This window comes from Mus musculus, chromosome 1 (genome assembly GCF_000001635.26).
Source record: "Mus musculus strain C57BL/6J chromosome 1, GRCm38.p6 C57BL/6J".
Classification (NCBI taxonomy): domain Eukaryota; kingdom Metazoa; phylum Chordata; class Mammalia; order Rodentia; family Muridae; genus Mus; species Mus musculus.
The window spans coordinates 52,890,046-52,907,437 of NC_000067.6; the positions used below are offsets into that span (position 1 = coordinate 52,890,046).

Here is a 17,392-nt window from a genome sequence, read left to right on the forward strand (position 1 = left end):
CCAGCTACTTCACCGAAGCTGTTTATCAGGTTTAGGAGTTCTCTGGTAGAATTTTTAGGGTCACTTATATATACTATCATATCATCTGCAAAAAGTGATATTTTGACTTCCTCTTTTCCAATTTGTATCCCCTTGATCTCCTTTTGTTGTCGAATTGCTCTGGCTAATACTTCAAGTACTATGTTGAAAAGGTAGGGAGAAAGTGGGCAGCCTTGTCTAGTCCCTGATTTTAGTGGGATTGCTTCCAGCTTCTCTCCATTTACTTTGATGTTGGCTACTGGTTTGCTGTAGATTGCTTTTATCATGTTTAGGTATGGGCCTTGAATTCCTGATCTTTCCAAAACTTTGATCATAAATGGGTGTTGGATCTTGTCAAATGCTTTTTCTGCATCTAACGAGATGATCATGTGGTTTTTGTCTTTGAGTTTGTTTATATAATGGATTACATTGATGGATTTTCGTATATTAAACCATCCCTGCATCCCTGGAATAAAACCTACTTGGTCAGGATGGATGATTGCTTTAATGTGTTCTTGGATTCGGTTAGCGAGAATTTTATTGAGGATTTTTGCATCGATATTCATAAGAGAAATTGGTCTGAAGTTCTCTATCTTTGTTGGATCTTTCTGTGGTTTAGGTATCAGAGTAATAGTGGCTTCATAAAATGAGTTGGGTAGAGTACCTTCTACTTCTATTTTGTGAAATAGTTTGTGCAGAATTGGAATTAGATCTTCTTTGAAGGTCTGATAGAACTCTGCACTAAACCCATCTGGTCCTGGGCTTTTTTTGGTTGGGAGACTATTAATAACTGCTTCTATTTCTTTAGGTGATATGGGACTGTTTAGATGGTCAACTTGATCCTGATTCAACTTTGGTACCTGGTATCTGTCCAGAAATTTGTCCATTTCATCCAGGTTTTCCAGTTTTGTTGAGTATAGCCTTTTGTAGAAGGATCTGATGGTGTTTTGGATTTCTTCAGGATCTGTTGTTATGTCTCCCTTTTCATTTCTGATTTTGTTAATTAGGATTTTGTCCCTGTGCCCTTTAGTGAGTCTAGCTAAGGGTTTATCTATCTTGTTGATTTTCTCAAAGAACCAACTCCTCGTTTGGTTAATTCTTTGAATAGTTCTTCTTGTTTCCACTTGGTTGATTTCACCCCTGAGTTTGATTATTTCCTGCCGTCTACTCCTCTTGGGTGAATTTGCTTCCTTTTTTTCTAGGGCTTTTAGATGTGTTGTCAAGCTGCTAGTATGTGCTGTCTCCCGTTTCTTCTTGGAGGCACTCAGAGCTATGAGTTTCCCTCTTAGAAATGCTTTCATTGTGTCCCATAGGTTTGGGTACGTTGTGGCTTCATTTTCATTAAACTCTAAAAAGTCTTTAATTTCTTTCTTTATTCCTTCCTTGACCAAGGTATCATTGAGAAGAGTGTTATTCTGTTTCCACGTGAATGTTGGCTTTCCATTATTTATGTTGTTATTGAAGATCAGTCTTAGGCCATGGTGGTCTGATAGGATACATGGGACAATTTCAATATTTTTGTATCTATTGAGGCCTGTTTTGTGACCAATTATATGGTCAGTTTTGGAGAAGGTCCCGTGAGGTGCTGAGAAGAAGGTATATCCTTTTGTTTTAGGATAAAATGTTCTGTAGATATCTGTCAGGTCCATTTGTTTCATAACTTCTGTTAGTTTCACTGTGTCCCTGTTTAGTTTCTGTTTCCACGATCTGTCCTTTGAAGAAAGTGGTGTGTTGAAGTCTCCCACTATTATTGTGTGAGGTGCAATGTATGCTTTGAGCTTTACTAAAGTGTCTCTAATGAATGTGGCTGCCCTTGCATTTGGTGCGTAGATATTCAGAATTGAGAGTTCCTCTTGGAGGATTTTACCTTTGATGAGTATGAAGTGTCCCTCCTTGTCTTTTTTGATAACTTTGGGTTGGAAGTCGATTTTATCCGATATTAAAATGGCTACTCCAGCTTGTTTCTTCAGTCCATTTGCTTGGAAAATTGTTTTCCAGCCTTTCACTCTGAGGTAGTGTCTGTCTTTTTCCCTGAGATGGGTTTCCTGTAAGCAGCAGAATGTTGGGTCCTGTTTGTGTAGCCAGTCTGTTAGTCTATGTCTTTTTATTGGGGAATTGAGTCCATTGATATTAAGAGATATTAAGGAAAAGTAATTGTTGCTCCCTTTTATTTTTGTTGTTAGAGTTGGCATTCTGTTCTTGTGGCTGTCTTCTTTTTGGTTTGTTGAATGATTACTTTCTTGGTTGTTCTAGGGCGTGATTTCCGTCCTTGTATTGCTTCTTTTCTGTTATTATCCTTTGAAGGGCTGGATTCGTGGAAAGATATTGTGTGAATTTGGTTTTGTCGTGGAATACTTTGGTTTCTCCATCTATGGTAATTGAGAGTTTGGCCGGGTATAGTAGCCTGGGCTGGCATTTGTGTTCTCTTAGTGTCTGTATAACATCTGTCCAGGCTCTTCTGGCTTTCATAGTCTCTGGTGAAAAGTCTGGTGTAATTCTGATAGGCCTTCCTTTATATGTTACTTGACCTTTCTCCCTTACTGCTTTTAATATTCTATCTTTATTTAGTGCATTTGTTGTTCTGATTATTATGTGTCGGGAGGAATTTCTTTTCTGGTCCAGTCTATTTGGAGTTCTGTAGGCTTCTTGTATGATCATGGGCATCTCTTTTTTTATGTTTGGGAAGTTTTCTTCTATTATTTTGTTGAAGATATTAGCTGGCCCTTTAAGTTGAAAATCTTCATTCTCATCAATTCCTATTATCCGTAGGTTTGGTCTTCTCATTGAGTCCTGGATTACCTGGATGTTTTGAGTTAGGATCCTTTTGCATTTTGTATTTTCTTTGACTGTTGTGTCGATGTTCTCTATGGAATCTTCTGCACCTGAGATTCTCTCTTCCATTTCTTGTATTCTCTTGCTGATGCTCGCATCTATGGTTCCAGATCTCTTTCCTAGGGTTTCTATCTCCAGCGTTGCCTCGCTTTGGGTTTTCTTTATTGTGTCTACTTCCCCTTTTAGTTCTAGTATGGTTTTGTTCATTTCCATCACCTGTTTGGATGTGTTTTCCTGTTTTTCTTTAATGATTTCTACCTGTTTGGCTGTGTTTTCCTGCTTTTCTTTAAGGGCCTGTAACTCTTTAGCAGTGCTCTCCTGTAATTCTTTAAGTGACTTATGAAAGTCCTTCTTGATGTCCTCTATCATCATCATGAGAAATGTTTTTAAATCTGGGTCTAGATTTTCGGTTGTGTTGGGGTGCCCAGGACTAGGTGGGGTGGGAGTGCTGCGTTCTGATGATGGTGAGTGGTCTTGATTTCTGTTAGTAGGATTCTTACGTTTGCCTTTCGCCATCTGGTAATCTCTGAAGCTAGCTGTTTTAGTTGTCACTGTTAAGAGCTTGTTCTTCAGGTGACTCTGTTAGCCTCTATGAGCAGACCTGGAGGGTAGCACTCTCCTTAGTTTCAGTGGGCAGAGTATTCTCTGCAGGCAATCTCTCTTCTTGCAAGGCAGGTACCCAGATATCTGGTGTTCGAACCAGACTCCTGGCAGAAGTTGTGTTCCACTCACTAGAGGTCCTAGGGTCCCGTGGGGAGTCCCGTGTGGGCCCTTGCGGGTGTTGGGCAAGACTCTGCTGGCAAGGTAGCCCGGGGCTCGAGTCGAGCGGAAGGGACTTGTGCCCCAGATCAGGCCCGGGTAGCCTGCTTCCCTATGTACCGCAGTCTCAAGTTCCGCGCGATTGGATTGGGGCAGGCGCTGTGTTCCACTCACCAGAGGTCTTAGGATCCCGTGGGGAGTCCCGTGTGGGCCCTTGCGGGTGTTGGGCAAGACTCTGCTGGCAAGGAAGCCCGGGGCTCGAGTCGAGCGGAAGGGACTTGTGCCCCAGATCAGGCCCGGGTAGCCTGCTTCCCTATGTACCACAGTCTCAAGTTCCCCGCGATTGGATTGGGACAGGCGCTGTGTTCCACTCACCAGAGGTCTTAGGGTCCCGTGGGGAGTCCCGTGTGGGCCCTTGCGGGTGTTGGGCAAGACTCTGCTGGCAAGGTAGCCCGGGGCTCGAGTCTATATGCTTAGTTTTGTAGAATACTTTTAAAATTGACTTATTTGTTTTGTTGATGTTAAGATCTTTTGTTTGTTTGCTTGTTTGCTTTTTGTAGATCTTTATACATTCTAGATACTAACCCTCTATTAGATACTTAATTGATAATGATTTCTTCCCATTTTGTAGGCTGATACGTTGCCTGAATAATGATGTTCTTTGCATTATAAAACCTTTTCAGTTTCACGGTGTCTCATGTATTAATTGCTCATCTTAGTGTCTATGCTATTGGTGTCCTGGTCAGAAAGTCCTTTCTGGTGTGAATGAAGTCAAGGCTACTTCCCACTTTTCTGTTGTAACAGATTCAGGGTATCTGGTTTTATGCTGATGTCCTTGATATATTTGGATTTGAGCCCTCTGCAGAGTGATGGGGATCTATCAGTTGGTGAGAGTGGTATGTTGAAGTATCCCACTATTAATGAAGCTTTAGCAATGTTTCTTTAACAAATGTGGGTACCCTTCCCCTTCTGTTTGAGGCATAGATGTTCAGAATCGAGATATCATCTTGGTAGATATTTTTCTTTGATGAGTATGAAGTGTACTTCTCTGTCTCTTTTGATTAATTTTGGTTGAAAGGCTATTTTATTAGATGTTAGAATGGCTACTCCAACTTGCTTCTTGGAACCATTTGCTTGGAAAACTTTTTTTTTCAGCCCTTTTCTCCAAGGTAATATCTATCTTTATTGCTGAGGATTGCTTCTTGTATGTAGCAGAATAATGGATCCTGTTTTTGCATCCATTCCATTAGCCTGTGTCTTTTTATTGGGGAATTGAGTACGTTGATATTGACAGATATTAATGACCAGTGATTGTTATTTCCTGTTATTTTGAAGTTGATGGTGTTAGGATGTGTGTGTGTGTGTGTGTGTGTGTGTGTGTGTGTGTGTGTGTGTGTGTCCTTCCCTTGTTTTTGCTCATATGGAGTTATTTGTTTCCTGTGTTTTCTTGGATGTGGTTGTCTTCCTTGGGTTGGAGGATTTTCTTTTCTTGTCTAGTCTGATTGGTGTTCTCTAAGCTTCTTGTATGTTTATAGGCATCTCTTTCTTTAGGTTGGGAAAGTTTTCTTCTATGATTTTGTTGAGAATATTATCTGGGCCTTGGAGCTGGGAATCTTCACCTTCCCCTATTTTTCTTAGGTTATATTTTTTCCTGGTATCCCAGATTTCCTGAATATTTTGGGTCAGGAATTTTTTTAGATAGAACAGTTTCTTTGCCTGATGTGTCAGTTTCTTCTATTTTATCTTCTATGTCTGAGATGCTCTCTTCCATCTCCTGCATTCAGTTAGTGTAGTTCATTTAGATCAAGAAAGTCATTCATTTCTTTTAGATTTTCCAGTTGGGTAGAATACAGATTTTTAAAGTTGTCCTTATGATTGTCTGATTTCCTTAGTGTCTGTTGGTGTCTCATTTTTATCTCGAATTTTATTCCATTGGATCCTCTTTCTTTGTCTTCTAGTTGATTTGGGTTGGGCTTGTCATACTTGTTGATTTTTCACAAAGAACTAAGTGTTTAATTGATTCTTTGTATGATTTTGTTATTTGTTTCTATTTCATTGACTTTAGCCCTGTGTTTATTTCTTTCCATCTACTTTTTGGGGGGTATCATTCCTTCTTGTTCCAGAGCTTTCAGATGTGTTGCTAATTTACTAATAAGAGAACTCTCTACTCTTATGTAAGTGCGAAAAACATTCTTTCCATGCGGCTGAAAAATAGACTTTGGATTTTGTCAGATATTTTCTTTCTGTATCTATTGTGATGAACATTGGCTTTTACAAAATTTGTTAATGGTAAATTATTTGGCTTTTAAGTGTAAATTTACCATATGTTACATCTTCATCTCATATTAGTAGTCCTTTTAGTATGTTGTTTAATTTGATCTGCTGAAACTTTATTTGTAATTTTGCAGCTATGATTATGAGGGGTTTGCAGTCTAATTTATAATGATCTTTCTTTGCATGTGTATTGGTAACACTGTTTCCCTTTTATGGAATAGCTTGTGTAAATTATTATCATTTTCTCTATGTTCTAAATGTTTTGTAGAATGTATCAGTAAAGCTATGGAGGCTGGTAGTTCTCTTTTTGAAAAAGTTTATAATCATAGATTTGAAGCCTCTGGAACACACTGGGCCAGTCAAGTGACCCTGAACAAGCATTGGCAGGTTGAGTCTTTGAAGGAATTTGTACAATACATTAGTGTAAAGCTACCTGGGATAGTCTTATGTGTTGATTCCATAGTATTTTCTGTCTCTCTTATTCTTGATTAATCATTAGTCTATCCCCCCCCAATCATTCTAATTTGAAGTTTGTCATCTGTGTTGATCTTAAATATTAGAGTTTGGTTTTGTGTGATGTTTATCACTTTTTTTCATCTACTTTAGTTTTCATTTGCAGCTCTTTTTCCCTTGTCTTTTCAAGTAAGAGCAGGTTAATTGGCATTTTAAAAAAATCGCTTTTTACCTACACATTTGTTAGAAACTGCACTCCAAATTTTGAAGTCTGCTTTATTCCCTGGCAAATGCTATGTGATGAGCCATTCCTGTGCTCTGGCTCAGCTCCTGGTGGGCCCCATGCTCATGAGGATGCACAGCTGCAGTGCAGAGTGCTGTGTGGCTAAGTGAGGGTGCCCAATGGGTTATACGTTTGCTAAGTGCATTTCAACTTAGTGGGGGTTTTTTGTTGTTGTTTTTTTGTTTTTAATTTGAGAAAAATGCTTGCCATTACATGGTGGAGCTGATTTGAATGTGTTCTATCAGACTTGGTATGTAGCTATGTTTTGAGCCAATAAACTCCTCCACTGTGAAGATATTATGATACCATCTTGTAGTTTACATTGTCTCCTATGGAAAAATTCATTTTCATCCCTATTTTTTGTTTTTATGTTAATATATGTCTGCATGTCTCAGGATGTTCTTAAGGCTTTCTCTTAACCAATGGCTTCAGGCTATTTGATAATAATATTTCTTGGTGTGGTTCTCTTCATCTTTCTTGTGTATGTGTTCATTTGGCTACTTGGATTCATTCTCTCAAAATTGGAATTTTTTTCAATTATCTCTTCAAATATTTTTCTCTTTTCAGATACATCTTTTACACCTTATTATGTTAAATGCACTCTTCCTGTGTATGCACACATGCACGTCCATCTGTGTGTGTGTGTGTGTTACAACAGATTGAACTCAAGGCCTCACAGTCCTAGGCAAGTGCTCTACCACTGAGGAATAGGCCCTCACCTTTTATTTTTTCTTCTTCTTCTTCTTCTTCTTCTTCTTCTTCTTCTTCTTCTTCTTCTTCTTCTTCTTCTTCTTCTTCTTCTTCTTCTTCTTCTTCTTCTCTTTGGTTAAACATGTTGGTTTATTCTACTCACTGATTACCATCATTGGAAACCAGAGAAAATACAGTTCAAATATAAATATAAAGTGTCAGTGGTTCAAAACTGTGATCCAATAATATGATGATGAAACAACTGATACTTAAAAGGATCTATTGGAAGTATAATACAGTGTGAAAGTCATTCAAAACTATTGATACAAATTGATTCAGGTACAATGTAGGAGGCTGTATGATAAAACTGCCTCTTCCTGAATTATATTTAAATCACAAACTTGGCACAGGTATAAAAAAAAATCTACATGCCAAGATGAATTCTGTAGAATGTACAAACTGTCACAGGAGGCTTTAAAAATAGATTTTTCTGTATTCATATTTTTTCAGTGTCTTTTCTGACAAACTCACACATTACTAAAATAAATCATATTGTTAAAGCTCTTTCGAGGCGCAAAAGCATTCACATGCATCACGCAGCTAATTTTTCAGTCTTTGTTGGTTAGCTGGTGATTGGATCCATTTCTATGGAGAAGTTTGTGGTACTCTTTTTTTTCAATTTTATATTTTTAACAATTTTTATTAGATATTTTCTTCATTTACATTTCAAATGCTATCCCCCCGCCCTGCTCCCCTACCCACCCACTCCCTCTTCTTGGCCCTGGGATTCCCCTGTACTGGTGCATATAAAGTTTGTAAGACCAAGGGGCCTCTCTTCCCAGTGATGGCCGACTAGGCCATCTTCTGCTACATATGCGGCTAGAGACAAGAGCTCTGGGGGTACTGGTGAGTTCATATTGTTGTTCCACCTATAGGGTTGCAGACCCCTTTAGCTCCTTGGGTACTTTCTCTAGATCCTCCATTGGGGGCCGTGTGTTCCATCCAATGGATGACTGTGAGCATCCACTTCTGTATTTGCCAGGCACTGGTATAGCCTCACAATAGACAGCTATTATCAGGGACCTGTCAGCAAAATCTTTCTGGCATATGCAAGAGTGTCTGGGTTTGGTGGCTGATTATGGGATGAATCCCCAGGTATATAAATGTTGAGATGGTGTTGTGAGTGACTCAGGCCAGCCTGGTGCCAATTCTGTAGCCTTTGAGCCAGTGGTCACTCTGTGCCTTCCCAGCAGCTAGAACTATAGACCTAGGCACCAAGCCCTACTCTATGTTCATTTTAAATTAATTTTGTCCAGTTTCTATTTCTACATTTTAAACTTTTTTCTCTCTGAAAATTCTAACCTGCTCTTAGTATTTCTAATGTTATTCAGTGTATGCATTCATCTCACTTTCATCTATGGAAATAGGATTTGAGTTGCTAAAAATATAACTTCTCTGTCTGTTTTTTGAACATATGAGTGAATTCTTGCATTTATGTCAGTTTCAGTTGATTTAGTCTCACTGTGCATTGTATTTTTCTGCCATGTTAGATGTCTAGGTTTTGTTTGTTTTGTGTCTTTGAGATAGGGTCTAGATGGACTACACAGGTGCTGAACTCAGAGATCTACCTATCTCTGCCTCCTAAGTGCTGGGACTAAAGATTTGCACTACTAGATGGCTAGTGTTTTGGGTAGTTTTATATCAACGTGATACAAGCTGAAGTCATTTGAGAGGAGGGAGCCTCAATTAAGAAAATGTTTCTATTAGATGGGGCTATAGGCGAGCATATAGGATATTTTCTTATTTAGTGATTGATGTGGGAGGGCCTGGCCTGTTGTAGGTGGTACCATCCCTGGACTGGTGGTCCTGAGTCCTATGAGAAAGCAAGCTGAATAAGTCATAAAGAGAAAACCAGTAAGCAGCACCCCACGATGGCCTCTGCATCAGCTCCTGCCTTTAGGTTCCCACCGTGTTTGAGTTCCTGATCTGACTTCCTTCAGTGATGAACAGTGCTGTGGAAGTGTAAGCCAAATAATCCCTTTCCTCCATAACTTGCTTTTGGTCATGGCATTTCATCATAGTAGTAGAGATCCTGACGAAGACAGCTAGTAATTTTTTATTAGATCTTAAGTACAACTCTTCTTTTGTAGTGTGCTGGACACTTTTGAAGACTTTCTGTTGTTTTATTTCATTTTTCTTCCTCCCACCTCCCCCATCACCCCCCCCCCAGCTTGTTCTGCACCTACCTGACCCATTCTTTTTGTTGACATTATGTATCCCTGACTGGTCCTGGCTAACCTTAAATTTAGAGACCTGCCTGACTGTACTTGATGCCCGGGATTAAAAGGATGCACTGTCATGCCTGGTTTTTGAGTTTTTCAGTTCTTCCAAATGTTCATGCACTTCCTTCTAGGATGAATGTAAGTTGTTTGGAACCCCTGTGTTCTAGTTAGATGTTTTAGGTTTGGTTGGTTTTATTTCCATGTAGGATGAGGACAATGAGTTAAGCTACTCTTGAATATTTCTGAGTACAGAGGCAAGACCTATCTCTGTGCCTGCTGCGGCCCAGACCCTTGCTCTTCATCTAGTTGGTGGATCTGGTGTTGTCTGGTCTCTCTGGTATTCCACTTAGCGCTTTTTTCCCTTCTCTAGGCTCAGAGCCTCTCCTCATACAGTATGATGGTATGAGGAGTTCTAAAGTGAGCCCCAGATGGGGAGACCTGGCATAACTAGGGATAGCACCAAACAGTTCAGTTTGTGCTTTGGATTAGAGGCTGATCAGGGAAGAAACATAGTTGAAGGGATACAAGTCCGGAATTGAGGTTTTGCCATGTAGAAATACTTAATAGCCATGTGACCTTGTAAAAGGCAGATCTAGAGTTTGGTATTGGGAAAAGGCACAGCTAGATTTGAGACTGTTTGTCAACTTGAACCTCTTTGACAAAAGCATAGACTGGTTGGTTTAAAACAACATACTAATTCTCACATTTCTGAAAGCTGAAAGCCAAAATCAAGGTGTTGGCAAGCTTGCTTTCTCCTGAGTCTCTTTCCTTGGCTTTTAGATGGCAGCTTTCTTGCCATGTCTTCACATGCCTCTGTGTATATGTTTCTTCCTGTAAAGATGGTCCTGTGGGGTTAGGGCATCCCCTTACAATATGATATACCCAAAGCTCGGTCTTTAAATAATGCAGTTACATTGCTGAGAAAAGAGATCACAAGTTCAAGGCCACTCTGGGTTCTATCATAAGGCTCTCTCAGATTAACAATATGCTGTTAATTTGTTCTATACATACTCATTGGAAAGCAAATATTTTGTCAGGAGTTGTCCTTTAGGGACCATCCACCTTTTGTTTTGAGACAAGGTCTCTTCACTGGCCTGGAACTCACTATCAAGCTAGTCTAGCTAGCCCTGGCACCTCTCTGGTGTTCTCTTGTCCAGCTCTGGGGTTGCAATCAGATGCTACCACATCTGGGTTTTTAAATATGAATTCTAGGGGTCAAACTCAAGGTCCTCAGTGAGCCATCCAGTCCTGCAATGCCAGTATTGCATACTCCTATTGTACAGACAGTCTACAGCCACCTACCTCACCAACATCTAGTGTAATAAGATGAAAGGATTTTGAAAATTTCCAAACTAAGTTAATAATTCATAATACTTTTTTGTGATTTGGGCTCATTGTATAACACATAACTTAATATTCATTGTACAGATTCACAGTCTGTACAGAAATGGCTGAGTAAAAGATGCTATCTCTACTTCCTGTTTGAATTATTCTTTTTGCTATTCTTAATTGCAGGACTATTTGAATTATTCTTTTTGCTATTAATTACAGGACTATTTCCTGATGTGGGTGGAGGTTATTTCTTGCCAAGACTTCAAGGAAAACTCGGTTACTTCCTTGCACTGACAGGATACAGACTAAAGGGAAGAGATGTGCACAGAGCGGGAATTGCCACACACTTTGTAGATTCGGAAAAGGTATTTGTTTAGATGTTTGCTAGGAATGGTTGAGATGATCACAGGTTTTTGGTAAGTATGGGTGTGAATGCTAAATTTATTGCTTTAGCTGTGTAACCTTAGAGAAAGTACTTAACCCCTCCCCCACCCCACCCACACTCCCCACATTCCCTTTCCTCTGCCACACTGTCCAAGCTGCCCTCACCTTTCCAGGGCTGAGAACATTAGTGTATGTTCCTGTCACCATGCTGGGCAAGGTGACTAAGCTTTCTGTCTCTCAGCTTCCATAAGCAAAACAGAACTAATGGTACCTGAGCTGGTACCTTCAGTGGATATTTCCAAACATGTAGTGTTGGTTTAACAACAGAATAGTGGCCAACTTAAAAATAAATCTGGTATGTAAAGCCAAAATTATACAGTAAAATGATGAGCTCTTTAATCTTGAGGAAAGAATGTTCTAGAATAAAAGAAGGAGGAAGCTGGTTCACAGCCTGTGCCTTGCTCTGTCAGCTTGCCTGGGGATATTACCTGCAGCAGGTGTGTATCCATTCTCAAGGCCAACAAAAAACAGAAGATAATCGGGTGTGTACAAAACAAAGGCTTGACTGAAACAGAAAATGACCTGTTAGGAAGAGCCATAGATTGTTTTTCCTATAGGTTGCAGTGTGGCCTTAGGGTGAGTGTTGCCAGAAGGAGCATTTCAGTTGAAATACTGGCACAAGAGTCAATTGCACACTTGGATAGGAAAATATTGGCTTTGTTTTGGAAGCAGTAGAAAGTCCTCTGTGGCTGTAGGATCATTTGTACACATTAGACAGAGATGTCTGTGGACTTTGTGCCCTTTCTTAGGGTTTCCATTGATGTGAGGAGACACCATAACCACAGCAATTGTTATAAAGAAAACATTTAGCTAGGGCTGGCTTGTAGGTTCAGAGGTTTAGTCAGTTATTGTCATGACAGGAAGCGTGGTGTCATGCAGGTAGACAAGGTGCTAAAGAAGGAGCCAAGAGCTCTACACCTGGATCGGCAGACAGCATGAAGAAAAAAGAGACACTGGGCCTGGTTTGAACATTTGAAACCTCAAAGTCCACCTAGTGTGACAGACTTCCTCCAGCAAGGCCACACCTTCTAATACTGCCACTCCATGATTACTGAGCATTCAAATCTATGAGTCTATGGGGACCCTTCCTATTCAAACCACCCCAGCCCCACACAAGTCACCTGACAGTGCTACTTAAAGTTCATTTACAATGAAATGTATACATAAGATCTTTCAAAGGCTTGGCACCTGCAATGTCTCAATTTTGAAGGAGGGATGCTAAGCTGGTCCCACATCACAAGGGCTCCTTCATTTTCCATCTTGTCCACCCTTCAGAGGTAGCATTTGTTGTGTGGCAATATGTGTACATAGCTGCAGTCCAAGTTTCTTCTAGGGGTTATGTGGACAGAGCATGGATTCTAAGATAAGGATCCCGAGAGGTTAAAGCTTTCTGTGCTTCTGTGGAGCTCCATGCCTTGTTTTCTTTCCATTTAGTTGCGTGTGTTGGAGGAGGAGCTGTTAGCCTTAAAGTCACCTTCAGCTGAGGATGTTGCAGGTGTCTTAGAAAGCTATCATGCCAAGGTAAGCAGTTTCAAATCCCTGAGAACATAAAGTGTTTGAACAGTGAGCCGTGGTAAGTACTGGTGTGTGGATAGAGAAGGCATATTGAGGATCACTTAGTTTAAGGCTTGGTGAGAGTACCAGAGCGTCAGCGTTGAGATAGCCATCTGATTCCGGCCCTCTTCCGCAAAAGCTTCCCTTTGGAACTTCAGTGTTTGGCCTTAGAAGGAGCTTTTGCAAAGGCTTTTGCAGTGCTCTGTGGCATTTCTGTGACTGGTTCAACGTTCAGACTATTTGTGGAGCTGCTAAAATAAAACGCTAATAATAAAATCTGCTGCAATGTTTAATTTCTTACTTATGTTTCCTAAGTTTTCTTTAAAAGGCCAAAGTAAGGGCTGGGGAGGTAGCAACTGAGTCAGTAAAGTGCTTGCTGCACAAGCATAGCAGGGCCTTGATTTGATCCCCAGTACCCACTTATGGGTCCTTTTTGTAAAGCTAGATATGGTACACGTGTAACCTCAACTCTGAGAAGGTGGAGACAGGTGCGCGCGCGCGCACACACACACACACACACACACACACACACACACACACACACACACACACACAGAGAGAGAGAGAGAGAGAGAGAGAGAGAGAGAGAGAGAGGCCAAGAATCCTTAAAAATCAATCAGATGCATGGTTTTTCCTTAAAATTTCACTGAAATTGTAGTAAAGGAAGAAAGAAGGTATAGATTCATGAAGTGACATAAAATGAAAGGAAACAAAGGTCCAAGTGAGATATCAATATTCTGGCAGCTTCAAAGGAAGCTCTTAGATGTAAGATTGTAACAGCATCATCCTTCAGTGTGGGAAGCCGGCTGGAGCAAGCCGGAGCTTGCTCTGGTCCAGAAGCCTGCAGAGAGCCTTTTAAGGAACCGTGAATCTCTGAAGTCCTTCACAGTGGCGGGCACAGCGCAGAGGTGGAGTGCTCGCTCAGCACCACAAGAATGAGGGAAATAGTAGGAGAAAGGAAGAGCCAAGAAAAGGAAGGGGTGATGGAGAGACATGGAGGTAGGACAGAGGCAGGGACACTGCTGTGGAGCAGGGGAAAAATCAGAAATTTCCTGAAACTTCTAATAAGTGCAGTTAAACCTCTAAATGTCTATAAAGTCTAGCCAAGGGGCAGGGATAAGTGGGGTGCTATTCAGAAGAGAGACAGCATGCTAGGTGGAAGACCTGTAGTGCCTGTGAGCTACAGGCCTACAGAACCAGTGTCTGCTATCCTCTTCCCCCGAACTGGCACTCAGTGAGCCCTCCCAACACATGAAACTTCTTGCCTGATCATGGAATTCACCATTCCGTGTGGATGACTACCTCGGGTCCTTTTCTCTCCCTGAAGGCAGAGCTGCAGGGATGCCTGCCATGCCGTGGGGATTTCTAGCACGAGTAAAGATTTGACAAGGTGTTCTCAGGTCTCAGGTTCTAGACCTATACCCTTAGATTCACAGAAAGAGTTGGGTGATAAAAAAATAAATAAAAGAATTTTGCCTTTGGCACTTTTAAGAGCTTGTCTGTAGTTGTACATATTTTCTGAATTTTGAACATATGGTGGCAGTTATTTAAGAGAGTGTTAAATATAATTTGACTAAAAGTGATAATCTGTCACAAAGTGTATCATTAAACGTACAGAGTTTTTAAAGGGTTTTTAAATTTTCTGAGTCACTTCAAACTACTTCTTTTCAAACAGTCCAAGATGGATCAAGACAAATCTATCATATTTGAGGAACACATGGACAAAATAAACAGGTATGTAACAAAAGATCTTGGCTGGGCTGCCCCTTTGGGAAGGCTTTATTAGCCCTATCTGTTCCTGCTATGATTATACAGTGTTTGACAGTGCTGCTCAGTTTGAGATGGTGGTAATCACGCTTGCATTTTCATTTACCTTTGAAAGTTACTTTCTGCCTACTCTTCCAGGAGGAAATAAACATTGCATCCATACTCACTTTAATACAAAATAGCTCTTTTTAAAGTCAGGAAAAAAGGCCAGAGGATAATAATTGAGTTAACTTCCTTTTATCTTCACTCATCTTCCCAGAAGGTATTATTAAGCCAGTTAGCAAAAGGCTTTGTGCTGTGATCTGGGAACCTACCTACTGGCCTAAGGGAAGAGCAGGAGGAAATGGAAATGACTGAGAGACAATGCTGTCACCTCTGTTTTGAAGTATCAGGTTTTTGTAGTTTGGACATGTATTTAAATATAAGTATCAGCAATGCATGGAGGCGAGCCAGAAGCCAAGAATAAAGTTGGTTTGCACTAGTAGTGATAGATGACAAAAGCCCTCTCCCAGGAAGGGCATGCTTTTCCTTCCTTGCAAAGCACCTTGAAAAGTCTTCTCATTGCCGTGGGGCTTGGGGAAAGAGTGCTCAGGCTCACTGGAAATCACGTCAGTGGCAAAATCATGTTTCTTTACAGTTGTTTTTCAGCCAATACCGTGGAACAGATAATTGAAAACTTACGGCAAGATGGGTCACCTTTTGCCATAGAACAGATGAAGGTAACGTATGGATCTTTTCTGTCCCGACTGACTATGGACACCTTGGGGCAGGGAAGCCTGTCTGGGGGTTGTCAGTAGTCCACGGTGGTGTCCTAAACCTTGATTATATACCCTGTAGTTATAAATATTAAAATTCCAGCCCAGGGTTTCTACCAAGCCTTTGGTTATTGAGATCCTGAATAAAGAACATACAGCCTTTATATTTTTAGTATGCCGTAAGCAGTACAGCAGCTTCCCACCTTCCATGCTGTTAGAATCTACTTCCCATTGATAACCCAAATTATTACTTACTGTGTTTCATCTGGGCTGCTCTTAACTCCGATTGGGCAGTCCTCACAGTTTATGTGAGGGCGTTAGCTTACCCATGGTGGCTTGTCCTTTCTCCTCTCCTGCAAGTTCTTCCTTCATTCCATGGTGGCTTCTTCCTTCTTCTTATCTTCTGTGGTCCTCTCTCTCCAAGCCTGGGAAACCTCAACCCCACCTATGTCTCTTCTGCCCAGCTACTGGCTTTTGGCACCTTTACCAATTACAATTAACTGTGGGCATGGTTACTTTGTCTTCCCTGCGACTCGCTCATGTTTGGGACAACCAGTCTTGGGGGCCCCTAAACTAGCATTAGAATACAAGCAACATTAGACCAACACACTACAATACCCAAACATCATGTCTGCCTGCTGAATTTTGAGAACCACTTAAAGCTGGTTTTATGTCTTTGAATGTAACAGAGAAGGACATTGGTAGCAGTATTGCACTTCCAAATACCCCTTTGTATCATGGAAAAAGCATGTAGAAACACTTAGAAGGGCTAGACCACTGAAACAAAGTCACCTAGTGATGATATATCACAGTGGTGATCTAACCTATAAATAATGTTTAATATGTAAGATGGGTTTGTTTTTTTTAAACCAAATGGTTTAATAAAGAAACGACCCTGTTTAAGCTAAGAAGTCTCCATTTTCTGTCATTGCTGAATTTTGAGTAGAGTTTCTCAGAGTCGTCAACACTTTGAACTTTCTACACATAACTGATAACATTGGAAAGCAACCATTTGGGGATAAGTGTTAAATGCACTGAGGCTTGATATCCTTGGACCTATCATAGGATTGATTATGAAATGAAGTATGTCAGAATTCTAGGCAGAGGAAAAACAAGGTATGTTTCTTTATACTCAAAGGTGTGTTAGCTATCCACATTGTGCTGCACAGCAGTCAGTCGGATGTTGATTTCTGATACAGAAGACATCCCACTATATATCATTCTGCCTTACACTTTCTGTCCACAGCTGGGGTTATTAGCAGGTTTTTGCTGTAAGAATTAGTGTGGCCGTGAATGTTTCTATATACACTTTATGATAACACAGGTTCATATATTTGTTGGGTGTATACCCATAAGAAGCATTACAAAAAACAGCTACCTTGTGTATACACATATATTTATTATTCTAAACAGTCTTCCAGCATAGTTGTTTCTGATTACATGTGAGCACTGGCTGGCTCCACTCTTAGCAATATATGATACCATTTCTTTTTCATTTTGGTCATTTGGGAGTACATAAAATAATATTGCATTGTGATTTTGATTTGTGTTTCCATGATAATTAATGAAGTCAAATGGCGTTTCATATGTTTATTGACCACATGGGTATTTTTTCATGTGAAGTACCTGTTAATGTTTAACATATAATTGATGTTTAAACAGACTGAGTAAAAGTCTGAGTAAAAGATGTGCATTGCATACATCTTTCTCCTTTATCATCTTCTGGGACTTTTTCTTCCTGGCACCACATGAAGAACAAAACAGTTTAATAGTAATCCAGGTTGTTTTTGCCCTCCCCTATTGTTTGTTCTTTTAGGCCCTTTTAAATTATTGGCTATACTTGAAAACTTTCAGATATTAAAATATGTTGTATAAACCAAGGCATCAGGACCCTTGATACCTTCCAAAGAGAAAAGTCCATGTCATGTTTATGTTTAGTCCTCAAGAAC

The 17,392-nt window shown here is 40.3% G+C and overlaps 1 protein-coding gene across 1 annotated transcript in view; it reads left to right on the forward strand.

The window, feature by feature from the left end:
* Hibch (3-hydroxyisobutyryl-Coenzyme A hydrolase) overlaps positions 1-17,392 on the forward strand; it is a 75,949-nt gene that overhangs the window by 45,008 nt on the left and 13,549 nt on the right. Inside the window, exons 8-11 of the mRNA NM_146108.2 lie at positions 11,143-11,288; positions 12,802-12,888; positions 14,597-14,655; positions 15,326-15,407. Of these exons, the coding sequence (NP_666220.1) occupies positions 11,143-11,288; positions 12,802-12,888; positions 14,597-14,655; positions 15,326-15,407 (374 nt within the window). The remainder of the gene's footprint in view (positions 1-11,142; positions 11,289-12,801; positions 12,889-14,596; positions 14,656-15,325; positions 15,408-17,392) is intronic.